Source organism: Syngnathoides biaculeatus, chromosome 6 (genome assembly GCF_019802595.1).
Source record: "Syngnathoides biaculeatus isolate LvHL_M chromosome 6, ASM1980259v1, whole genome shotgun sequence".
Classification (NCBI taxonomy): Eukaryota; Metazoa; Chordata; class Actinopteri; order Syngnathiformes; family Syngnathidae; genus Syngnathoides; species Syngnathoides biaculeatus.
The window spans coordinates 5,770,519-5,798,403 of NC_084645.1; the positions used below are offsets into that span (position 1 = coordinate 5,770,519).

Here is a 27,885-nt window from a genome sequence, read left to right on the forward strand (position 1 = left end):
ACTAGGTCACTTTTCCTCCATTCTTCAGGCATCTTCTAGCCCACTTGTATTCTGTTGAATAACTGCCTATCCAAATTGCTTCCGTAGCTCCACAGGTGCACAAAATGTAATCCATTTGCGTGCTTCTACCTCTGCTCTTGTAGGTCAACCTATGTTCCTGCCTCTTCTGGAAAAAAAAGTGTTAGCTACTGCCATTTCCATCCTTTTTGCAAAGTTCACCACCACCTGTCCCTCCAAGTTCTTTTCCTGGATGCCATACATACCCATCACTTTTTCGTTGCCCCTGTTTCCTTCACCAACATGTCCATTACAATCTGCACCAATCACAACTCTCTCTCTGTCTGGGATGCTCACAATAACTTCATCTAGCTCCTTTCAGAATTTTTCTTTCGACTTTAGGTCACATCCTACCTGTGGGGCAGAGCTGCTAATCATATTATACATAAGTTTCAAGTTTCAGCCTCACCACTTGATCTGATACTCTTTTCACCTCTAAAACATTGTAAACCAGCTCTTCTTTTAAAATAACCCCTACTCCATTTATGTTCCCATCCACCCCATGGTAAAATAATTTAAACCCTGCCTCTAAACGTTTAGCCTTAATACCGGTCCACCTGCTCTCTTGGATGCACAATATATCAACCTTTCTCCTAATCATCATGTCAACCAACTCCTGGGATTTTCCTGTCATCGTACCAACATTCAAAGTCCCTCCACTTAGGCTCTGTGTGTTACTCTTCTTCTTCTTCTGATGACAAATCTGCTTTCCTCCTCTTCTTTGTCTTCGACCCACAGTAGCTGAATTTCCACCACCGCCCTGCAGGTTAACGGTGCTGGGGTGGGCGTTGTTAACCAGGGCCACGACCGATCCAGTGTGGTATTCTTTAGATGAACGCTCATTTTTGTTTGGCAAAGTTCTTCACCAGATGCCCTTCCTGACCCAACTCTCTTGATTTATCTGGTCTTGGGACTGTCCTACAGATTGCACTGGTTTAAGCCCCCATAGGGCTGCATTGATAGGGCTGACAGAATAATGCCATTTATTGTCATCGTACAACTGTACAATGAAATTGGAGAGCCTCTCCTCAGTCAGTGCATACACAAAAGCAGTATAAAAATGAGAACAAAAATACAAATGGTGTGTAAAACAGATTACATAAAAAGCATTGGTCAACCTATCAAAATCAGTGTGCCTTTGCATTAATAGCACAGCTTGAGGAAAGATGAGAGTTCACCGTTGTTGTGGCTCCCCGGGTTAAAAAAAAAAACAAAAAAACCACCCTCAGTCTGTTGGTCCTTGCTTTTGCGCATCAGTACCGACTTTCAGATGGCAGGAGCTCAAACAGTTGTTAACCAGGCTGTGTAGTGTGCTTCATAATCTTTTGAGCTCTGCTGAGGCACTGAGAGGAATAAATGTCTGCCATGGAGGGGAGAGGGGAACCAAGAATCTTCTCTGCTGTTTTGATTGTCCTCTGATGCCTTGCTTTGTCTGCTTCAGTGCAGCTCCCGTACCAAATGGTGACAAAGTATGTCAGCAGGGTCTCAATATATGAGTGGTATAAAGGCATTCTTAATCTTGTCTTAATCTTTAATCAGTGCCAAATTGTTGTCTGTGCACCAGTTTGTGATCATCTGGGCCTCCTCTCTTTAAGGTGGCTCGTCTCCCTCTGAGATTAGACCGATCACTGTTGTGTCTTCAGCGAATACAAAGGTTATTGACTGAGCTGCAGTCAAAGGTGTAGAGCCAGTACAGGAGGTGGCTTAGCACATAGCCCTGTGGTGAGCCAGTGCTCAGTGTATGGGTGGAGGAAAGATGAGTGCCGATTCTCACAGTCTCGGGTCTGTTGGTCAATAAGTCCTTGAACATGGTGCATGTGTGAGGAGGGAGGCCCAGATGTCCAGTTTAGTCATCCGAATGGCTGGAATAATTGTATCAAAGGCCAAGCCCCAATTCACAAAGAGCATCCTAGCATAGCTCTGCAGTTGTTCCAGGTAACAACACAGCGTGCAGCTATGCCGATGGCGTCTTCAGTTGATCTATTCGCCTTTTATACAAACTGGTGGGAGTCGACGTTGAGGATTGAGGGTCATTAATTGTAACATTGAACAAAAACCCACTTTTTCCTCTGCCCTTTTATCATTATATTGCGCTTGTGATACTGTGCAACCGATACAGGGAGTTCTCGGGTTAGGACGGTCTTGACCTAAAACATTTCGACTTTATGACACCTGAGTCTTATCCACCATGATGGCCACCATCGTGTTTCTGCTTAGCTAATGCATATTGGTTATCTGTGTTTCTGCGCTAGGAGTTTATTTGCCCTTTTCACCCAGCCCTTATTTTTACGCATAATGGCCCAAAAAAGAAAGCTGCTTTTTCTTAGCAATGCTGGTCCAGCCAAAAGAAAACCAATGACCATGGAAATTAAGCTTAATATCATTGGGGGGGGAAAAGAAAAAAAAAATAAAATAAAAATCGCAGAAAGGATTAACAGTGACGGACATAAAGACGGGCTTCAGTCGGATGAGCGCGGCAATTATTATACAGGACAAAGCCCGTATTTTGGTGGATGTGAAGGGTTTTGTCCCTATGAGGGATACAGTAATCACAAAGCAACTTTTTGTGTGAAGAAAAAAACCCCGAAACAACATACTTCTGTTGTTGCTGACATGGAAAGATTATTTACATTATGGATCAAGGATCAGAATCAATGTAGGCTTCATATCAGCCTAATGTTCATTAAGGGAAAAGGCACGGCCTATTTTCCTAACTTTGAAAGAGCAGAAAGGAAAGGACGCTCAGGAGGAATTTACCACTAACAATGGCTACCTGCACTTGCTTCCTTAGCAATAGCTGAGCGCAGCCTCCCTTCATTCTTCACCATCCCAGCTTCCCCTCCCAAATGGTAAGTGAAGCATCTTATATTTTTAATTTTAATGTATTTTACTTTTTTTTATATATATAAGTCCCAACACCCATCCATTTCTGAGCCCCTTCTCCTCTTGAAGGTCACGGGAACGCTGAAGCCAATCCCAGCGGTCATCGTAAATTTTGACTTTAACAATGAAATCAGACTTAAAGTCAAAATTTGAGTTAAGTCGCTACTGTAGGAACGGATCTCAGTCGTAGACCGAGGACGCCCTGTATATTGGTAGAAGGGTACTGAGGACCAAGCTGCCAGGCAAGATAGCAAGAGGAATACCAAAGAGAAGGTTGATGTATGTCGTGACGGAAGACAGGAGGGCAGGTGTTGTTTGCGAGGAGGATGCAACCAGCTTTCATGGGCTTGGAAAAATAAAATGAAATGAAAAATATATAATAATGAAAATATTTTTTGTATTCTTCACTTTCCTTTAGTTGTAGCAGGTATTTATAATAACAAATAAGGGTGGTCATTTTTTTTAATGACTGTATATATTACAGTATACTGTATATACTGTTTGTTGATGTACAATTTTATATACAAACGCATGTCATAAAATATGACAATGCCGGCATTGATCTTATTTCAACAATGACTATTGATAGGCTCATTTCATTACTGTATAATATTATTATATATGTATAAAGTTTGTCATGCTTTGAATGAATATAAACAAAGCATATTTTGAAGTTGTTTTAATTTTTCATCTCACTGGTTTTACTGATAATTTTGATTTCTGCCTTGGTATTGTTTCAGTCGAGGTACTTTGTGCAGGTCTCGAATCAGAGTCATAATTTTGGTAGTGTAACACCACAAAAAGAACTACTTTATATATAAATTAAGAGTTTTACAGGGTGTTTAAAAAAAAAGAATACTTGGACAAGTAGTGGTTAAAACATTTTCAACTTTATTCTTAAAGTACAATAACAGACTGGGTACCTGATTAATCAGGATGGGATAAAGAGACATAAAAAGTAAAAAAAAAAAAAAGAAAAAAAGCAGCAATTCCGGAAAATCCTGCAACTTTTGTGAAAATGATCAGATAACTTGTTGCAGTAATTGAGTCTCAGATAAAGCTACCATAACTGAGGGGTCCTGTTATTCATGAATTCAAAATGTGTTCACCACGTTGCAGTTATTGTCTGACTTTCAAATATTTTCTGTGGTTATTTCTGGCATTAACAATTCTGGAAAACAAAACAAAATAAACTCACAAAGGAAACAGCAACTGAATAGCCTCCAATATGTACACAATATCTGTTATCTATCGTGGCCAGAAGCAACAGGTAATATTATGTGCTAAGGACAAGGATTTGTTTCTTCTGCATAATTTTAATGCATTGAGAATACTCCAAGGCAGTATGGAAAAATAATAGTAAGATAATGGAGTTATATAAGGGTTACTTAAGAAAACTACATAGGAACAGTCATCTTTTCCATGCACATCATTATTACAGTCATAAGAAAATAAAACAGGACGACTCTGGGGAAGAAATAATGCCTTGGACTTACGCTCTTTTATTTAATAGGGTTAGGGCAAGCCTTTGTTGGTTATGTTGAAGCATTTTTATCCTATACTACACAAAATATCAACGATAAGGCTATATCTTTTTGTTCTTTTTACTTGTCCTGTTTGGTTATTTCGGAAATGGAAAATGTCCTTTAAAACTTGTTTCAAGACTTTGACAATAGACATCAGTTACATCACAATATCAAACTTTTTGGGGGGAGTTACAGTATTCTATAAAACACTCTCGACACCACTGAGGCTCTTGCATATCTTCAGTTAAACTCGGAAACACTGCAAAGAGAATGGTTAGATATCATTCTGGCTCTTCTTAACGTGTTTAAGTCTTAAAACACACAATTTATTGAAACACAATGACCTTGGCCCTAACAATGTATAAAACCAGAGAATGTCAATAGTGGGTGGGAATTAGTCTGAAATTAAATTAAACTCTTCTTTGGTAAACATGTCTCCGCCCCATGTACAGCCTGCAGTTTCAATAGTGTTGACCACTGAGAAGCAATACATAGTCATTGTTCTTTGTTAGCACAATGTCATCTTGCTAACTGACTATGACCTGAGCCAGCTCAAATAAGCAGCATGAAACCCACCAGCATGGTCTCAAATCGATAGCCTGTTGAGACACTCAGGGCTCTTTTGAAGAGTTAGATGTCTTCTATTAGATTATACTACATTTAGCCGTCTTATTTTGAAAAGTCATGGGCTTCAGTCCAACACTCAGTTTCTGATGTGACTTGGTTTTATTTCCAAAAGACATCTGTAGCAGTCCTCTTAGTCAATTACCTTCCCTTTTACTGCTTAAAAAATATTAGACCACCACCCAAATATACAGCTGATGACAATTTAACAAAAGTGACAATATTGGACATCAGCAAAATGTTTTATTATTTTAGGTGACTGTAATTTTTAAACTACCAGTGAGCTAACATAAAATTTGTGTACAAAAAAAGTGAGATTCCTGATTTCTGTTTATATTGCTAAACCATCAGGTGCTCACTGAAATTGAAATCGTAAATTTTAACAGCAGTTCGTGACACTGGTCTTTCTTTAATGACCGGTGGTTATTAGATTTTAAGCACTGTACAAACACGAAAGATTCTTTCAATATTAATACAAAGATATTTTGTGCTATAGCGGGTAATCTATTAAAAAGAGTCTACATATCTCAAAAACACAGGACGAGTATTAAGTATGAGAGTATAAACGCCCCACCATGTGTTAACACTAGACTAGCTCAGAGGAATTCAGCTTTCTCCTCTTTGTCAGGGCAACTAAGGATGTTTTACAAAGATTAATTCTCCAACAACATCACTGGGGTTCATTTTCAACAGTAGAACACTTTGTGACTTTCTTTATATGGTACCCATGATGCAGGAATTCTATGTAAAATCAGTAACTTATGTGTATGCATCTTTGTGTGTGTGTGAGTGAGTGAATTAGAGAAAAATTAGGATGGGTCCACAGCTTGAATTTATGCGGAAATCAACTGGTTCTTCAAAAGATTTTTCCTTTCTTCTTGTTCTTCTCCATTGTCCTATGTAAGAATAAAGAATGGATTAGAAAAAGGATTATTACATTCTCCAGTTTATAGGTACTGTAAGTCTTTTTTTTTTTTAAAACACTTGGACTTTTGAACTTTTCATTGAGACACATTGTCCAGACCTGAGACACCCACTATCTGTAAGATGTGAAGGAAGGTGGAAATGACAGATGTCATTCTCTGATAACAGTGGCTGTCTATAAATCATGGAACATGGAGTTTTCATAAAAATTGTGACCATCATTGATATCAATGAAAAAAAGATGTGTGGACCAGCAAAAAAATCTTCAGCATTGCATTCAACACCGTTCTTAGCAGGTATCCAAACAAACAAAAAAAATATACCTGCCAGTCTTTTTAGGTAGTATGGTAAATGGCAAACAAATCTGGTTAGCAAAGTTCAATTCCACAAGACTGCTAACTTGCTGAAAAGTGCTCCGTGAGCATTGTTTAGGGACTTTTGGATGAATCAGGGGTTAACTGAATATTCTTCACGAAGAAATCGTCAAATCATTCTTTTGTTCTCGTCATCCATGGCTAATTCCACTGAAAAGCTAATGGACACTGTGCAAGGCCTGTCACGATAGCACATTTTTCAAGACTATATATTTTCACAGAAACAAAAACAATTAAGGATAGTATTGCTTTTTTTAATGCTGCCAAGCCAATAATACCGCCATAAATTTGCCTATTTTGCTCCTTGCAAGATTTCTGACAGAAGAGTGCAAGGATTGGGCTCTGGGGGCAGTCCTCTTGAGAGGGGTTGGACTAAGTCTAGAGTTGTTCAGGTAGGAGGTGCCGAGCAGGGATACTTTTTGCCCCCGGGCTTGGCAGGAGTTTCAACTCCCACTTCATACAGAACTTTACTCATGTTCCAAGTTATGCAGGAGTCAATCCGTTCAAGTGGACTCTTCCACGACGCCATTACTGAGGCAAAGCAAAACAAAACCAAAGCAAATTCATTGATATAGCGTATATTATACACAAAGTAACTCAATGTGCTTTACATGATTAAAATGATTTAAATGCAAAGAAATAAAACATTTAAAAAAGGGAAAAGAATTTTATAAATTGACAAAAACTGTAAATAAGAGTACAATTAAAAACACCATACACTACAAGAAATATCATTAAAAAGTGGAAATAAAGCATGAGGAAAAAAGTTTTCAATCTGGATTTAAAAACTAACACTTGGGGTTTGACGTCACCTCCGTTGGCAAGTTGTTCCATTTAAGTGGAGCATAATAGCTAAATGCTGCTTCACCATGTTTGCTTTGGACTCTGCGCTCCACTATTTGACCGGAAGGTGTCGATCTTAGAGCCCTACTGGGTTAGTACTAAGCATTTCTTTCATGTATTCAGGACCTTAAGCATTTAGTGATTTACAGTGAAGAAAATAAGTGTTTGAACACCCTGCTATATTGCAAGTTTTCCCACTTAGAAATCATGGAGGGGTCTGAAATTTTCATCATAGGTGCATGTCCACTGTGAGAGAGATAATCTAAAAAGAAACATCCAGAAATCACAATGTATGATTTTTTTAACGATTTATTTGTGTGATACAGCTGCAAATAAGTATTTGAACACCTGAGAAAATATTTGGTAGAGTAGCCTTTGTTTGCAATTACATAGGTCAAACGTTTCCTGTAGTTCTTCACCGGGTTTGCACACACTGCAGGAAGGATCTTGGCTCACTCCTCCACACAGATCCTCTCTAGATCATACAGGTTTCTGGGCTGTTGCTGAGAAACACGGAGTTTCACCTCCCTTCAAATATTTTCTATTGGGCTTAGGTCCGGAGACTGGCCAGGCCACACCAGAACCTTGGTATGCTTTTTCCGGAGCCACTCCTTGGTTTTCCTGGCTGTGTGCTTCGGGTCATTGTCATGTTGAAAGACGCAGCCATTACCCATTTTCAATGCTCTGACTGATGGAAAGAAGTTGTTCCCAAAAATGTTACAATACATGGCCGTGTTCATCCTCTCCTTTATACTGTGCAGTCATCCTGTCCCATGTGCAGATAAACACCCAAAAACATGATGCTACCACCCCCTTGCTTCACAGTAGGGATGGTGTTCTTTGGATGCAACTCATCATTCGTCTTCCTCTAAACATGATTAGTGGAATCATGACCAAAATTGAACTTTTTGGTCTCATCTGACCACAAAACTTTCTCCCCTGATACCTCTGTATCATCCAAATGGTGAATGGCAAACTTAAGACGAGCCTTGACATGTGCTGGTTTCAACAGGGGAACCTTCCGAGTCATGCATGATTTCAAACCATTCACTTTGGAAACGGTGGTCCAAGCTCTTTTCAGGTCATTGACCAAGTCCTCTCGTGTAGTCAGTGGCTGATTCCTCACCTTTCTAAGGATCATTGAGACTCCATGAGGTGATATCTTGCATGGGGCTTCACTCCGATTGAGCTAGACCGTCATGTTTAGCTTCTTACATTTTCTAATGATTGCTCCAACAGTGGACTTTTTTTCACCAAGCTGCTTGGCAATTTCTCTGTAGCCCTTTCCAGCCGTGTGGAGTTGTACAAATTTGTCTCTGGTGTCTTTGGACAAGGCTCTGGGGGTCTACAACCAACTTAGCATTGAACAATGCTTTGTTTGACCGGCAATATGGCGACGTAAACAAAAGTCACGTGATTTTATGACGAAGGTACACGAGCTCCAAAGGTGATTGCAACCGACGATGAGTCTGACGTAACCGACGTAGAAGAGGAAGTCGCGCGTTGTCTACCTCTGGTGTTGGTGGACTTGTTTAGAAGTGACACCGAGGATGAAGATTTCATTGGATTTTAGTTACTGGGTATTTGGAGTGACACGGACGGTTTTAGTAAACTTCTTAGTATGTTATTTATGCTATAGTTATCGGAATAACTCTTAATATATTATGTTAACATACCAGGCACGTTCTCAGTTGTGTCATGTAACGTAACCATACTGTCCAGCCTGTTTTTGCCTCTATTCTATTTTTATTTTAAACTGTTCTTCATTTAAATTTTAAATGACGTCTGTTCTTGGTGTTGGATTTATCAAAATAATTTCCCCCAAAAATGTGATTTATAGTCCAGTAAAACATTTATGTTTTCTTATTCTTTTCTATGGATTTTATGTCTGGTCCGACTTGTACTACAGAGCGACATATATTGCGGAAAATATGGTATTCCAGTGAGTGGATGTATAATGGAAGACTAGATGTTAATATACCTTTATTCATGCATACTAATATGTCTTTATTCATGCATGCTTTAGGATCCGATGAGGCTCTTAGGGATGTTCAATTAAGTGATGGCACCCAATGGGTTATTAAGTGGGCTTCCTTCCGTCATCAAGTGTTTCATTGAAAGGCCCATGACACTCTCGAGAGGGTTCAGCAATGAATCCCAGTGTCCCAGGTTCACCCCATAGGTGTCATTAATTCTTTTGAAGGCCTAAGTGGGGTCTTTTCGCTTTATCCACAGCCACTGGCTGGCCATTTCCACCGCCTTGGAGAGATCTCTGCCTGCCAGCCTTCCCTCAGACTCCCATTTCTCTTAGCCTGGATGTTGAAAAGGCTATAAACCCTCTGCAGCCTACTTCCACCAGGCGTACTTCTGGTCTCCAGCCATGCTGTTGCACTTCGGCCTCAAGTCCTCCATTATCGCTGCCTCTTGCGCTCATACATCTCAACTGCAGGGCACCGTGAAACCGATGATGTAGATGAGTTTGAGAGAGGCAGACCAAAGCACAAGATCTGGTTGTAATAATATATGTAATGTAACAATGTATGATATTTAATAATAATTGGCCTGGCACAATGTGACAACAAACTCAAGACAAAAAATTGACAGCATGTTGCAGCTAAATTTTAAGTGAGCTGTTTAAGAATTTAATGGCCCTTTCTGACCTGTCAATCACTCATACAATAAAACTCAATCAGATAGCTGCATTGTCTTAACCCCTCTTTTGATACGCCCCTGCCACCAAGTTGTCCCACAAGCAATACTGGTTGTCAGTAGCGTGCGCTTGGAAAAGTTAATGTTATGAAGAAAATGGTCCTCAGATGTGCTTGTGGAACGTGCAATTCTAATGAAAGATATCCTGCTAGGTTACAAGGGGCCCGGTGGATTCATTTTCCGAAGCCTAAAACACAGTTGACGAAGTGTCTATGATGGATTAAGGCTTGCGGAAGACCGCACGTACAACTAAATGTGAACAATATGAACAAACACAAGGCTGTATGTTCAAAGGTAAGTGAGGTAGAAGTATCTTCTCTGAGTTTGATTTAATTATCAGTGCTTTATACATTGCAGGAGAACAACTTTCACTTTGTTAGTGCATCACTGAACTGCTGAATAAAGTGTGTAATGTTTTTTGTTGAAAAGTTAGTGATACGCATTACGATTCGGCAATTTTATCGTGTTGGATTTCAATATCAACTTTGTGAGGTGTCAAACTTTTTTGCACTGATCGCCAACATTTCACTGTACATTGCGTCTTGCACCGTCCAAAGTCTTAATTCCGTGTACATATCCTTGCGTGAAATAGTTGAGACCTCTCTGTAGAACTCTCTTGGACAAGTCTCACACATTTGGCAAAAAACATACCGCAATATTATCAGGAATACACGATAAGAGAATTAACTTCAAACCTGTTCTGTTCAGTCGCCATTTTGGAACCACGTGGGACATGGCAACCTTAGCTAAGGGGGCGGAGCTTAAGATCGCCAGTCGGAAATGTCAATTGCGACAGGCAAGAAGCTGTTTGGAGTAACTGGAAGTTTTGGTTTGCATTGTTTGGTAGCGCCTACCCGATGGAAGGAGTTGGAAAAGTTGGTGGCTAGGATGTGGAGGGTCTGAGAGGATTTTGTCTTAGTTTGGGTAGCCGCCAAGTCCTCAAGGGTGGGAAGGAGGGTACCTACCAACCTTCCAGGAGTTTTGATTGTCTGTTGCAGTGCGAGTTTATTCCTTTTTCTGGCAGCCCTAAACCAGATTTTTATGGAGGTTGACAGTACTGATTCAATTATCCCTGTGTAGAATTGTCTCTGCAGATCTCGTGGCACGCTGTGTTTCCTTAGGAGCCACAGGAAATACATCCAGTTCTGGGTCTTTATTAGAATGGAGTTGATATTGATCTCCCACTTCAAGTCCCGAGAGACGAATTCCCAAGAACATGAAGGTCTTGACGGGTGACACAATACAGTTGAACAGCGTGAGGGGAACCTGCTGTGAAGGATGCTTCCTGATGTTCACAATCATCTCCGAAATTTTTAGTGCGTTCAGCTCCAGGTTGTGTCAGACACATCAAAGCTCCAGCGTCTGCACTTCCTGTCAATACGCAGATTTGTCACAGTCTTTATGAGGATGATGCTGATGACTGTGGTGTCATCTGTGAACTTCAGGACAATTGACCCCTCCGTACAGGGCACTTAACCACGCCTCCTGAATTGACGTCACGCCACGTGCGCTGACGTAAGACAAACAATTAGTAAAAATGGCAAATACAATACAAAACAATACATTCTGAACTGAGACAGACGCCATGCTTCTGATTTCATTCAAATCAACGATATATTATAGATTCTAAATACAATACATTCTTAACTGAGAGAGACGCCATGCTTCTGATTTCATTCAATCATTCACACGTAGCAATGTTATACTAGCGAAGAATGTCTCATTCATTTATACGAGACGTGTATTAAAAATCAAATATAGGGCATATCTTCGTGCAAACACAGTCTGTTTAAGCATCGGCCGCGAGCCGGCAAGAAAGCGACACGTTTGTGCAGTCCGATCATCGCTAAATATCGCTCAACAAAGAATAAGTGTGTCAATCATTCACACGTAGCAATGTTATGCTAGCAAAGAACGTCTCATTCATTTATACGAGACGTGTATTAAAAATCAAATATAGGGCATATCTTCGTGCAAACACAGTCTGGTTAAGCTTCGGCCGCGACCCGGCAAAAAAGTGACACGTTTGTGCAGTCCGATCATCGCTAAATATCGCTCAACAAAGAATAAGTGTGCCAATCGTTCACACATAGCAATGTTATGCTCGCGAAGAACGTCTCATTCATTTATACGAGACGTGTATTAAAAATCAAATATAGGGCATATCTTCGTGGAAGCCCAGTCTGGTTAAGCTTCGGCTGCGAGCCGGCAACAAAGCGACACGTTTGTGCAGTCGGATCATCACTAAATATCTCTCAACAAAGAATAACTGTGTCAATCGTTCACACGTAGCAATGTTATGCTAGCGAAGAACTTCGAATTCATTTATACGAGACATGTATTGAAAATGAAATATAAGGCATACCTTTGTGCAAACATATCTGTTCCGGTTGATATTAGATGGATTTAGTTGATGATGCGGTCTTCCACAAAGTTTGATCCATCGAAGGCATTTTTCGTACTGGGTCTTCGGTTTTGGGAAGGGTACCGCATCATCAACTAAATCCATCTAATATCAACCGGAACACATATGTTTGCACGAAGGTATGCCGTATATTTGATTTTCAATACATGTCTCGTATAAATGAATTCGAAGTTCTTCGCTAGCATAACAGTGCTGCGTGTGAACGATTGACACAGTTATTCTTTGTTGAGCGATATTTAGCGATGATCGTACTGCACAAACGTATCGATTTCTTGCTGGCTCGCGGCCGTAGCTTAACCAGACTGTGTTTGGACGAAGATATGCCCTAAATTTGATTTTTAATACACGTCTCGTATAAATGAATGAGACGTTCTCCGCTCGCATAACATTGCTACGTGTGAATGATAAAATCAGAAGCATGGCGTCTCTCTCAGATAAGAATGTATTGTATTTAGAATCTATAATATATCGTTGAATTGAATGAAATCAAAAGCATGGAGTCTGTCTCAGTTCAGAATGTATTGTATTGTATTTGCCATTTTTACTGTTAGTCTTACGTCAGCGCACGTGGCGTGACGTCACTTCAGGAGGCGTGGTTAAGTGCCCTGTACGGAGGGGTCAATTAGTCAGAGCACACCTGCACCTTGATCCAGCTGATGCCTCCCAGTATATATAGGACTTGGGGGACGATTTGTCCTTCGCCAGATCGTCGTCTTTGATACTTCGTTCCCGCACTCCCGTTCGCCTGACTACTGCTCTCTGTGTACCGACCTCCGCCTGTTCCTTGACCCCGCTATTGAGCCTGCCGCACGAATACTTCTGCCTGGTTTGGATTGCCTACCTGAACACTGACCTTGGACTGAATAAAGGTTTCCTCTGCACCGTCTGCGTGTCTCTGGAGTCGTGCATTTGGGTCCGCCCTCGTGCCCCGTTCGTGACAGTAACAATATTATTTTGGGGGTGTACATATTTATGTAACCAGGTTCTTTTAATCTTCACATATATTTGTTTTTCAGTTGAATTTTACAGGTTAAACATACCTGTCAAGTGGTACACTTTTGGTGGAATTTGTAAAACTGAAAGCTCATTTTAAAATACACTAAACTTCAAACTTCGTCAAACTTACTATCTTTAGTGAAAAAGCCTGAAGCCGATATCTATGGAGCTTTACATTGATTCCGCTGACTGGCTGATTAAAAATTACCACGAGACTTTTCCTCTCAAGCATTGTCTGTTTTCGGTCACATTGATCACATCGATTCCCTAGTTGAAAAAGTACAAGAGGTTGTATTGTTTGAGACAAAAGTATTAAAAATGGCAGAACCACCAAGAAAAAAAAGGAGAGCGGATGGACAGCATCTAATAGGTGTGGGAAATCCAGATAGGTGAAAACGCAGGTTGGATTCAATCGTCCACAAAAGGCTCAGAATATTCCTTGTGTGGTGCTATGTAAAGCAGATGGAAAGGTGACTGCCTCTGGATTTTATAACCTTCGTAAGCTTTTTGATACAAATGCCCACAAGGAAGCTGCTCATAGGATGAATATATTCAAACCCATAAATGAACATTTTCCATCAAGTAAAATTGTGACCCCTTCAAATGGTTCGACAAGGGCAGAGATATTAACACAATTTTTTGCCGAACAATACCTGCTTGCCACAGTAGCTGATCATTTCAAAGGGTTGCTTAAAGAAATGTGCAGAGATTCGAAGATTGCATAGGTGGGTCTTTTTTACACTTTGACAATATTACACATTTATATTTCAAGTATCTGTTTTGCGGAACCTGTATTTTCAAACCATGTAAAACTAATAATCAATGAAACCTCACACATTTAAAGAATATTTCCTGCCGGAGTACAAATATGACGATGATTGCAGACCTTTGCCTGGCTCCAACCAACACTGATCCAGTCATCACAAGATGCAAGTCCAAAACCTTCACCCTCCTATTTGATGAAAGCAATGACAGAAATGCTGCTAAAAGACTAGTCATTCTGGCCAGATTTTTTGATGGCGAAAGTACAAAAACCAGGCTTCTGGATTTACCAGAATTTATCTCAGGTACAGCTTTGACAGTTTTTGAAGTTGATGCATTTTTTTCAAAAAACGAAATTCCTTGAAAAATTGTGTCCGATTTGCTAGTGATAATTGCAAAACTATGACTGGCCGCAAAGATTTTGTTTTTTCAAGATTAAAAGTTCAAAATCTAAAAATGTTCAATTTGGGATGGATAATTGTGGAGTTTGCATTTTCGCCCTGTGCGTAGGTTTTCTCCGGGTACTCCGATTTCCGATCCATAAATGATTCTTTTTCTTACTGGGCAGGACATGCCACCGAACATTTAGCAGATTATTTCTATCCAAATTATGGCAAAATTTCATGATACAGTAAGGTATTTTCCTGTGTTCAATCGTGGTGGTACTGCATGTGAAGACACTCAAACCGGTGATGATTTCTTTGTTTGCGCATGTAATATGTCACATCTGCACACGTAGGTCATGTGACTCGCCAAAATGGCGCCGCCGATGAAAATTCGGGCTTGCCGATAAAAATCTTCTCAAAACACCAATAAATGATCATGGAATAACCTCAAATTTTCAAGGTACAGTACACATGACATGACCTATCGGATACATTGTTCATCCAGATGACTGGAGTAACCTTTTAAAAAATTACAAAAATTGACTCAGTCAAAGGAGGAGGGAATACTCAAGCATTGCCCTACAGGGTGGCTGCCTTTGGGGAAAATAATAGAGAAATTTAAGTCAGTCCAGTGCATGCAAAAGTTATTTCACAAGCCATGCAGATGTCGAAAAGCCTGGCAATGTACAAAGTATTAGCAACCAACTTAATGGGCCAATAACAGAGCTGGTGCTGAACTCATTTGACTTCATTTTACTACATTTGGATGCATTTAGCGCAATTTTTCAGAGTGAGAGGTGCATAATCGGAGACGTACTGTTGTTCCATAAATGAGCAGGATTTTGAAACTACAGCACTCTGTGTGATGTTTGTGCAAATGAAACAGTGGCAGTAAAAGAGAGCTTGTGGGAGATCGAGTACACAGAGCATCAACATGACAATAACAAACTTTCTGTGGGAATGAGTGCAAGAAGGATTTTAACTGAAAGAGAGTTAGTCCAGCTGTCGGGGAGAAATTATTTCAATTAGTAAGAAATTTCTATCAAGCAATTGTGTCAGAAATGGTGGGCAAGTTTCCTTTTTAAAGATCCTGTACTGGAGGATTTTGCAGTTTTCGATCACAGTAAACCGCTGGATTAGACACATGCTGTTAATCTAACAAATATGAGGTTGAAATTGATGAGGAGCGAGCATTTTCAGTTGTAAGAAAGATGAATACTGAATACAGAAATACTTTGGGAATGGACACACTGTCAAACTATAAGCAAGTGAAAATGAATTGTGATAAGACGTTATGAGGTCTATAGCGATGATATAAATGGCAAAATCAGTCACTGCAAATTACAATAAACAGCATAAGTAGAAATAATGCGACTAAACTTTTCCATCTCATATTACATGAAATTATTGTCCATCCATCAAAATTCTGAGCTGCTTATCTTCACGAGGATCGTAGGACTTCTGGAGACTATCCCAGCTGTCATCAGGCAGGAGGCAGGGTACACCCGGAACTGGTTGCCAGCCAACCGTAGGGCATATGGAGACAGACGACTGTTGCACTCAATCAGACCTCGGGGGGATTTAGAGTGTCCAATCAATGCATGTTTTTGGGATCTGGGAGGAAAACGGAGTGCCTGGAGAAAACCCATACAGGCAAAGGGAGAACATGCCAACTCCACACTGGCGGGGCTGGGATTTGAACCCTGGTCCTCAGAAATATGAGGCCAATGCTCCAGACCTGCATCACCATGGCATCATGACATTATTGTATTTGATTTAAATCATGACGTTAATGGTCAAGTGCCATCCCTATAAACATTCTAAAATAGATATTGAAATGAAAAATACTTAACACTATTCACTTCAATCTCCACACGAAAAAATAAATATGAGTGGAGAGCGCGTCATCCATGCGCAAAGTTGCGGAAGTGTCATTCGACATCCAAGTGGTCACCATATTTGCTCTATCTACTGTCCGCCCGGACATTTGCAATTGAAAACATGCTGTGGCCCCGAGTATGGGACTACCCCTTCACACACGGAAGCTCTTTTCGAAGAAGAGAACATCTCACAGTTGAGTGAAGTGTCTGGGGCAATATTACCCTATAGTTTCGAGCCATATTCAGATGATATGTGGATGACGCTCAAACCACCTCCCCACCCGATCCACCTCCGCGCCGGCGAGTGACGACAACACCGCGGCAAAACCGCCTCCCCTTCCAATCCACTTCCGCGGTGGAGATGAGCCACCGCGGCCTGGTGCCACGACGTGGTCAAAAGGCTGCGCTCACGGGCTTAGTGTGTTTGCTCAGACACGTAAAAAAATAGAGGGAACGTTGAACATCAACCCATCATCCATCTCGTCGCTTGATTCAGGTGTGGCAGATACGTCGATCGCACGCAAAAAGGTGCGTTCTAGCAACTTGGCCTCTTATTTATGATCGCTCTTTTGCTTTAGGGTTACCTCCCTCCCCCCATCGATAGGTTGCAAGAGGCTGGCTGCTTGAAAATTAAATCTTGGGGTAAGAAAGTCTGGGCACCCCCACTCTACGTGCTTGTCTCTGTTACAGCAGAAAGCACGATCTTACTCATAAATGTGGAGGACGCGAAAAGTGAAGCATATGTGGACTGCAACATTTTATTTTAAGATAACATTTATAGTGTTAAAGTTGTTTAAAAAAAACAAAAACATTTCAACCTCTTTCAACCTGATACCGTCATAATATTGGAGAGCTCCATACATTGCTGTCTTCTTTACCACGTCATTACATTTCTCATGTCCCACAGCTCGAGACACTGGAACACCTGATAATTTTTTCCTCCATTTGCACCATAATATTTTCATTGTATGCACTTCAACTTCACCAAAATAGAGATGAAAGTGGACTTTTGTGAAAATTCCTGAAAATACAAATGCGAGCACCCCCGGGAAATTTTTTTGCGGTGAATTCTGGCGATATCTGTAAACAAAATTCAGACAAAAATTGAAAGTAAAATTTCCAAGTCCTAACAAAAAAAAAAGAAAAAATTGGGCAGAAGTTCCCCAAGGGCCAAGCCCAAATTTTTTGCCCGCCATCCCCCTATCTCTGGATAGCACAAAATCACATTTGTCATTAAAATATGCTTAAAATATGCTATCTTATCTCAAGACAAATGAATTAAGTGAACTATTCAGTAAAAAGACATCTAAAATTGTCCTTTTCCCCACATTATACATATTATAGTAAAGATATAGAATATACACGAAAATATATCCTATAATTTCTACACCGTACAGCAAAACATGTTAAAGAAGTTGATCTGTAGTAATTACTATCAACGTTTAAGTCTCAAACTTGTGACGTCCCGTTGTACTGATACACTCAACCACATTGCTCACTATCTTAGATGTAGATCGAGTAATACTAATAGTACAATCAGCTGCCTCTAATATATATATATATATATATATATATATATATATATATATACATACATACACACACACACACACACACATTTGAAAAATGTATGGATGTGGACAGTCATGCTCGCAGATAAAGTTGCGGGTGTGATTAACGATGGGCTTAAATTAACTTACTGCATTAATACAACCTAACTGTAAATTAAAAACAAAATAAATACATAACTAAAATAGAAAATGAAAATATAAATCTCAGAAATAATAATTTCCAATTTCAACTGACAACTGACATTAGTAGAACATTGATATAAAACGGTATTTAAAATTTTTCATCAATAAAAATTCTTGATCTGACAAACTATCTGAAGAAAAGTTAAATGTACTGCCCTGTCAAGGAATAAACACGAACGGTCTATACTCGTAATGTTTTGAAAATGCTGGAAGTTTAGTTCAACATAATCGGCGTTCGTGGCAACAAGCCAGCAATACATTGGAACAAACATTCCTGTCGGCAATCGTGACATATTGTTGGGGATGGGCACGCACCACGGGACAGCCGTAAATAGGAGGCCGGCTTACTAGAACGTCCCTTTATGTGTATGCGCTCGATTTATTGGCCACACCTTAATCAAGCGACGAGGTGGATGATAGTCTGTTTTTTTTTTTTTTTTTTTTTACGCCATCACACTGCCTCGCGATGGATGCAATGAGCACCCCTGGTGTAACTGATGGCGCTCGCATTACGTGAAACAGTTCTAAAAATGCACTTTCGTACTTGCTCCATACATGCTCAGTACGGTTAACTTGCATTTCCTGTTTACGGGTGAATACAGGTTGTTTTGGAGCAGACTCTTTTAGTTATCAACGTTTATGAAATAAACACGTAAATTAATGTTAAGACCACACAAAATAAGCAACGTCTTGAGAGAATTCGAGTGGCGGGGCGTTACTGTTACTAGTGTTAGTGCCTCAACATGGCTACGTTTGTGAAAGCAAAATAACAAATTCAAATGCATGTTCGTTCAAAGTTGTCAACTAATATCCGGATTAATTTTAGGCAATTTTTCCTCAATTTTTCAGAGCAATTTTCAGGAAAATAAAAAAATCCGAAATTCCGGAAAAATACGGAGGACTTTCATCACTGCCAAAAGCTCGTGCTGTGAACTTTAAAATAATTTCCCCACCACTACTCCAACTGAATGCAGTTTGTCGTCAAAGGAGAATACCACCTGAACGGAATATAGTGTTCCTTCGTGACAACATGGTTCACTTCACGAGACCTCACTGTTCAGCATAATTTTTTGTGTGCGTGGAATGTTTTTAGTGTAGCAGGATTTTTTTCTTTTTTTTTATGCAGCATATGAATGCGCATTGTGTTCTGGATCCTGATTCTCTCATGGCAACGCCGCATCGTGTTCTGCATCCCGATTGGCTATAGGAGTGGAACCATCGTCAATTGCCCTAAGTACAGGGACCACGGGGCCCGTGATGTTTCGGTGCAACTGTACAAAATGTCGCGGTCAGTTCTCAAACATAATCGAAGATGGCATGTCTGTTGAAAAGAATATTCTCACCCAGAGGAAAAAAAGAACAACAACGAACCATAAGAATGTTTTTCACTCACAAGACACCTGCACCAAGGATGCGACAGAAGAGCCGCGACAACCGGCCAAAGGAACTGTAAAATAAGCCCAGTCACTACAACTAATTTCTTGTGTCCAATGTCATAGATTGATCATTACAATTCTTCTTTTTCTTTCGGGTTGTCCTGTTATGGGTCGCCACAGCGTGTCATCTTTTTCCATCTGAGCCAATCTCTTGCATCTTCCTCTCTAACCCTAACTGCCCTCATGTCTTCCATCACAACATCCATCAGCCTTCTCTTTGGTCTTCCTCTCGCTCTTTTGCCTGGCAGCCCCATCTTCAGCACCTCACACTACCATTCTCTCGCCTCTGGACATGTCCAAACCATTGAGGTCTGCCCCCTCGAACCTTGTCTCCAAAACATCCAACTTTGCGTGTCCCTCCAATGAGCTAATTTCTAATCCTATTCATCCTGCTCACTCCGAGTGAGAACCTCAACATTTTCATTTCTCTTCAGTGCCACAGTCTCTAATCCGTACATCATGGCCTGCCTCACCACTGTTTTATAAACTTTTCCCTTCATCCGAGCGGAGACTCTTCTGTCACATAACACACCAGACACCTTCCGCCAGCTGTTTCAACCTGCTTGGACCCGTTTCTTCACTTCCTTACCACACTCACCAAGTCGTCCACCCTTGCTATCTCTTGTCCTTGAAGCCTCACTATTCCCCCTCCACCCCTCTCATTCATGCACATATATTCTGTTTTACTTCAGCTAATCTTCATTCCTCTCCTTTCCAGTGCATGTCTCCATCTTTCAAATTGTTCCTCCACCTGCCTCCTGCTTTCACTGCATACCACAATATCATCTGCGAACATAATGGTCCAAGGGGATGCCAGTCTTACCTTATCTGTCAGCCTATCCATTACCATTTCAAACAGGAAGGGGCTCATACCTCATCCCTGATGCAGTTTGACCTCCACCTTAAATTCTTCTGTTACACCTACAGCACACCTCACCATTGTTCTTCTGCCATCATACATGTCCTGTACTATTCTAACATATTTCTCAGACACACCAGACTTACGAATGCAGTACCACAGTTCCTCTCTTGGTTCTGTGTCATTGGCTTTCTCTACATCCCCAAAGACCCAATGTAGCTCCTTCGGACCTTCTCTAAACTTTTCCACTAGGATCCTCAAGGATAATAATGCATCTGTGGTACTCTTTCTAGGCATGAAACCATGTTGTTGCTCGCAGATACTGACTTCTGTCCTGAGTCTAGCCTCCACTAGTCTTTTCCATAACTTCATTGTGTGGCTCATCAACTTTATTCCTCTATAATTCCTACAGCTCTGAACATCGCCTTTGTTCTTAAAAATGGGAACTAGCACACTTTTCCTCCATTGTACAGGGATCTTTCCGCCCGCTAATATTCTGTTGAATAAGTTGGTCAAAAACTCCAAAGCCACCTCTCCAAATTGCTTCCATACCTCTACAGGTATGTCATCAGGACCAACTGCCTTTCCATTTTTCATCCTTTGTAGTGCCTTTCTGACTTCACCCTTAGTAATCATTGCCACTTCCTGGTCCTTCACACTTGCCTCTTCAACTCTTCCTTCTCTCTCATTTTCTTCAGTCATCAACTTCTCAAAGTATTCTTTGCATCTATTTAGCACACTACTGGCACCAGTCAACACATTTCCATCTCTATCCTTAATCACCCTTACCTGCTGCACATCCTTCCCATCTCTATCCCTCTGTCTGGCCAACCTTTAGAGAACCTTTCCTCCTTCTTTCATGTCTAACCTGGTGTAAATCTCATATGTCTCTTGTTTAGCCCTTGCCATCTTTACCTTTGCCCGATGTTGAATCTCAATGTACTCCTTTCGCCTCTCCTCAGACCTCTCAGTGTCCTACTTCTTCTTTGCTAGCTTCTTTCCTTGTATGACTTCCTGTGTATTGGGGTTCCACCACCAAGTCTCCTACTCCCTTTTCCTACCAGAAGACACACCAAGTACTCTCCTGCCTGTCTCTCTGATCACCTTAGTTGTAGTAGTCCAGTCTTCCGGGAGCTTCTCCTGTCCATCGAGCGCCTGTCTCACATTTCCAAAAGGCTGCACAGCATTCTTCCTTTCTCAGCTTTCATGACATGGTTCTCTGCTCTACCTTTGTCTTCTTAATCTTCCAACCTACCATCAGAGTCATCCTACACACCACCATCCTACACTGTCGAGCTACACTCTCCCCTACCTCTACTTTACAGTCAGTAACCTTCTTCAGATTACATTGTCTGCACAAAATATAATCCACCTGCGTGCTTCTACCTCCTCTCTTGTAGATCGCTCAATGTTTCTGCCTCTTCTCGAAAAAAGTGTTCGCTACTGCCATTTCTCACCACCATCTATCCCTCAAAGTTCCTTTCCTGGATGCCGTACTTACCCAACACTTCTTCATCGCCCCTGTTTCCTTCACCAACATGTCCATTACAATCTGCACCGATCAGAACTCTCTCTCTGTCTGGGATACTCAGAACTACTTCATATAGTTCTTTCCAGAATTTGTCTTTCATTTCTAGATCACATCCTACCTGTGGGGCATAGCCACTAACCACGTTATACATAACACCCTCAATTTCAAATTTCCGTCTTATCACTCAATCTGCTACTCTTTTCACCTCCAAGAAATTTTTGGTCAGCTCTTCCTTTAAAATAATCCCTACTCCATTTCTCTTCCCATCTACTCCGTGGTAGAATAATTTTAACCCTGCTCCTACTAAGTTGTAGGCTCTGTGCATTCCTCTTCTTCTTCTGACAATGTATCCGGTTTCCTCCTCTTCTTTGTCTTCGACACACAGTATCTGAATTTCCACTGATGCCCTGCAGGTTAGTGGTGCCCGGAGCAGGTGTTGTTAATCCGGGCCATGACCGATCCGGGATAGGATTCTTTAGATGAACGCTCATATTTGTTTGGCACAGTTTTTAAGCAGGATGCCCTACCTGACGCAACCCTCTGCATTTATCTGGGCTTGGGACCGGCCTACAGATCGGACTGGCTTGTGTCCCCATAGGGCTGCATTATAACAATTCAATTTATTTCTAAAAGCGACCATATTTTTCTTTTTATAGGAAAACGTTTATACCCGGTCCTCGATAAAGCGGAAGAAAACTGATGGAGGGATGCTTATATACACATCGTAATTTCTCGAGTATAATGCGTCCTGAAGTATCATGTGCACACCAAAAGTTGACCTAAAAAAAAAAAAAAAAAAAATCAGGAAACCCCTCTACCAATGAACAATGCGCAAGACCACTTTGCTCCTACTCATATGCTCAAAATATTAGGAATTATCTGTATTTATAGTTTGTCAGGTTTCTACTTGTATTGTTTTTCAAAAACTGTCTGTACAACAATCATTAATAATAATCATTGTGCATGTGCTGATGTAGCGGTAATATACAACTCGGGACAGGCCACAGGACACACTTGTCCTGGTCCCTGTAATTGTCAGAACAGAATCCCTCAACTGACTAAAATAAATGCTCAATCATGGCATAACATTTTATTAATACCGTTGATAACATATATTACAGTCTTAAATAAATGAACTTTTTAACACAGTTTAGCGTAAACATTTTCTTGCATTAAATATTTGTGCAAAAAAAATCAGTTGTGCACAGTGCAGTTTATCTTCTACATTATACATCCTTGGCCAAGACTTCAAAAGAAGCATCTGATTCATCTCCAATCTGAAAAATATCCATTGTGGCTACCTTTGGTGCATCACAGTCGAACTCATCATTGATGACTTGGTCCATTTCCGGTGCCTCCTGCATTGTATCATGAACATCCCATCTTACTCCCAACGCATGTCATCCTCTGTGCCAGCTATGGCGTTTGTGAGGAAGCATTTTTTTAATCCCAAGAGTTTTGGTTCAGCAGCGCACCCTCTCCCCCTCTCCATTCGGCTCCAATCTAAAGGAGCTTTCCCTACGGTGTCTAGTGGCTATCAAAACAACGTCAGCTCAAACTAGGTAGAAATTAACATAATGGGGACATTTTTAAAAAAGCAACGATTTCAAATGTGTGCCCTCTCATGTTTTTGTTTTCATGTACTCGTGACGCTCGTAGTATGTAGTTTGAGCTCCTGTTGTTTTGTACCGACGCATTGCTTCCGGGTTTCTCACGTCAGCGATGACATTTTTTTTAAAGCGGCTGCACAACTAGTCATTGTAGTCGACATTTTTTGTCTTAATTTAAGTTAAAACCAACTCAAGGGCAGCCGTTTCTGATCGTTGGTGCAGTAGCAACAAGCATGTTACACTAACAATCGTAAAATGTGAAGCTCCCCTGAGGAGGTAAGAGAGCTCAGGTTGGTGGTGCACATTACCGTAATATAAATAAATGTGTAACATAAGACAGGGTTCATACTCAGTCTGACCAAAAAAATTTAAGTGCTTTTTAGGGGCATCGATGACTGGACAACTGTAGGTGCGCATGCACTGCTAGTACCACTGCCTGAAGTTGATGCTTCACTATCTTGATATTTTAGAAACAGATTCATACCAACGGAAGATGAGAGTCTTCGCCAAATCAGCGTGTCTCCTGTTTTTCCGGTGCGACTCCAGCGCTTTGACGCCCATCTTTTCAAGCTGGTAACTCTGCTTGCACAGATCGCAGTAAAACATGTGCCGATCTTTTGGATCTCGACGAAACCAGCTCCCGAAATCCTTACTTTCAACCCAAGCATATTGAAAAATGCACTTCCCCATGATACAAGTTGGATCGATGAAAGAACTACACTACGTCGTAACGAAGATGAAGTGAAATGCCTGCTCACGGAAACAAACAATGGAATATCGACAAGATGGCGACAAGTTGTCAACACGATGACTTTCGTTGACAATTTCAGATGGATCGCTGTTTTTTTTTATATCAAAGATAATTTTTGGGCGGTAGAGGTCCTCCCTTTGATTTTTTTAATTTAAGGCCTTTTTAGGAGCTTGAGCGGTTTTCGCGTATTTTTAAGGACTTTTAGGAGCCCCTCAATGCACCTTCGAAAATTTGGGGTTTTTTAGGGACTTTTAGGGGTGCGTGCGAACCCTGTAAGACATCGAATATCATATCAAAATGTATATGTATATTTTTTTTACCACTCTACATACTTGTATGTGACGATTGAACGTGATTGTATTTTTAATTTTTTTCCACACCTCAACATAATGCGCTCCATTAACTTTTTGAAAATATTTTTGTAAAAGATTGCGCATTACTTTCGAGAATTTACGTTATATAAATGTGGAACATAAGACTTTGAATATCATTGAAATGTTTACCTTTCTTTTAACTACTCTATGTACTTGTATACAACTATACAAAGTGATAGTATTTTTTATTTTTCATCCATAGCTAAATAATGCGCTCCATTAACTTCTTGAAAATACCTACTTTCTTTTGGCTTGTCCCGTTAGGGGTCGCCACAGCGAGTGATCTCAGATGAACGCTCATATTTGTTTGGCACAGTTTTTACGCCAGATGCCCTTCTTCAATGAGAAGCGAGCTCACAACCCCTGGTTTTCTAAACCAATGCACTAACCACTGAGCTATGGGGCCTCCATTAACTTAAATATAAATAAATAAATATTCTAAAATATTTGGGGAAAAAATTGCGCACTATTTTCAAGAAATTACGGTATTTATTTCTCAAATGTTTTGGCCTAAAACAGATTTTGATCATTGGTTTTGTTGTACAATACAGGCGTGTACATTTTTTTTTATTTATTTACAAAGGTTTGAACTTTGAGAAATGGAGAAAAATATTAATGCCTGTCTGAGAAAAGTTTATAGTGAGTGTTTAGGGCTTTAACAGCGTTAAAACAAAACAAAAAACACTGTAAATGACAAAACCCTGCAAATGCAAAAAAAAAGAAAAAAAAAAAAAACAAAAAAAAAACCTGCAAACTAAAAAAAAAAAAAAACATGCAATGTAAATGAAAAAAAAAACATCCTGCAAATGAAAAAAACACCCTGTAAATGGAAAAAATGACAAAAAATTCAACCTTTACTACATGGATTTCACTGAAACCGGGTATTTTTTGGAGCGTAACCCCGCGTTAAACGAGGGAATACTTTTTCTATTTAAAAAATGTGCCAGCAGGATATAGACAATTAACTGACTGGTTGAGCTTGACACCATACTACAGTATGTTGTGCTAAGTGCAGTGTGAAAAGGCCTTTACTTTACTCAGTAGTTGACAAACCTGTACCATTTTCTCTGGCTCAAACTGCTTAAGGATTTTTGTTACTTACTTTGAGGCATCCAATTTCTGCTGCTCAAGGATTCTCTGATGAGCTTCCCAGTTGGCTTTCTCATCTTCAAACACTCTTCTCTTCTCCTCCAGCTCTTTGTACTGTGCCTCCAGGTTCCTTTTCATTTGTTCATGACGTCGTTCCAGCTTAAGGTTGAAACAGCAGACACGCACATATATATATATATATATATATATATATATATATATATATATATATATATGTGTGTATATATATATATATATATATATGAACCACAAACAAATTCTGAACATCTGGATATAAAATGAAATTAATATTTAGGCAACACAAGATTACCAAACACATACCTCGGCCTCAGAATCCTTCAGTTTCTGCTTCTTCTCCCTAACCTTCATTTCAAAGACTTGTTCCATTTCTGCCTCCATCTTCTTCATTTTCATCACATGTTCCCTCCGCTCTTCTTCCATCTGTGCCAAGGGACTCCTGTTGAAATGGTATCAGATTTTTTTTTTTATGTAATGTCTGATTATCATCAAAATAAGAATAGAGCCTGCTTAAACTAATGCGACACAATTATAGGATTTCATTACTTAAAGATCACATGAAAACATTCAGAAGGTGGCAGATAAAGTAAGTGAAGCTCAAAGATACGGATTCTCAAAAAGCTAATCAGAGTCAGGTTTTAAACAACCTGGAGTCCTATGAATAGAAGTTTGAAAAAGTGCTGTCAAGCTACTGTGACCACAAGAAAGACTACTGTAATTCCTCATGTATAATGCGTCCTGAAGTAGAATGCGCACCCCAAAAGTTGACTTACTAAAAAAAAATAAAAAATCTGGGAAACCCTTCTACCAATGCACAATGAATACCACCAATTTGCTGTTATCCAAATGGTCAAAATATTAGGAAATTACTATTGTTTGTACTCTTATTGTTTTATTAAAAAAATTGTACAACAATCATTCATAATAATCTTTGTGCATGTGCTGATGTAGCAGTAATATACAGTGAAGAAAATGAGGATTTGAACACCCTGCTATATTGCAAGTTCTCCCACTTATAAATCATGTAGTGGTCTGAAATTTTCATTGTAGGTGCATGTCCACTGCAAGAGAGAATCTAAAAAGAAAAATGCAGAAATCACAATGTATGATTTTTTGTAATGATTTATTTGCGTGATACAGCTACAAATAAGTATTTGAACAACTGTCTAACAGCTAGAATTCTGACCCTCAAAGACCTGTTAGTCCGCCTTTAAAGGTCTACCTCCATTTCATGTATTATCCTGAGTCAGATGTACCTGTGTCAGGTTGTTAGCTGCATAAAGACACCTGTCCACCTCATACAATCCGTAAGACTCAAACTTGTAACATGGCCAAGACCAAAGAGCTAGCGAAAGACACCAGAGACAAAATTGTACAATTCCACACAGCTGGAAAGGGCTACGGAGAAATTGCCAAGCAGCTTAGTGAAAAGAAGTTCCATTGTTGGAGCAATCATTAGAAAATGGAAGAAGCTAAACATGAAGGTCAATCTCAATTGGAGTGGAGCCCCATGCAAGATATCACCTCGTGGGGTCTCAATGATCCATAGAAACGTGAGGAATCAGCCCAGAACGATACGACAGGACTTGGTCAATGACCTGAAAAGAGCTGGGACCACCGTTTCCAAGGTGACTGTTGCAAAACATGCGTGTGTATAGAGCTATTAAAAAAAATAATAGTTGGGAGGGACAACATAATCCTCTCAGTAGTAACAAAAGATCTGCGTCATAATTTAATAAAGAATGTAAGTCAGGGGTGCTCAATGTGTCAATGTGCTGGGAAACAACGCTGCGGCCGCAGTGTTGTTCGTCGTCGCTCGCGGGCACGGGATTGTCGTTCATTGCTGCTGCGTAGGTGGACCGGGCAGTTTGGCCGTATGTGAGAGGAGAAAGGAGGTGTCCCCCCCCCCCACCGGCCAGTTACTTCGCCTGGCATGGGTCCCCCTGAGTAAGTTACATAGTGTCATGCATTCTGTCGGGGAGTCTGTTGTGAGTTAGAAGTGATCCGCATATCATCTAAATATGACTCAAAACGATTGGGAAATATTGCCCCG

At 40.3% G+C, this 27,885-nt stretch overlaps 1 protein-coding gene across 2 annotated transcripts in view; it reads right to left on the reverse strand.

Moving 5' to 3' along the window:
- Positions 1-3,808: 3,808 nt before the first annotated feature.
- The window catches only part of LOC133501915 (septin-7-like), an 80,595-nt gene continuing 56,518 nt past the window's right edge, over positions 3,809-27,885 (reverse strand). For both annotated transcript variants that reach the window (XM_061822085.1, XM_061822082.1), the window contains exons 11-13: positions 26,136-26,271; positions 25,807-25,952; positions 3,809-5,986 (exon numbers count right to left, since the gene is read on the reverse strand). In XM_061822085.1, the coding sequence (XP_061678069.1) occupies positions 5,947-5,986; positions 25,807-25,952; positions 26,136-26,271 (322 nt within the window). In that variant the 3' untranslated portion in view covers positions 3,809-5,946. The remainder of the gene's footprint in view (positions 5,987-25,806; positions 25,953-26,135; positions 26,272-27,885) is intronic.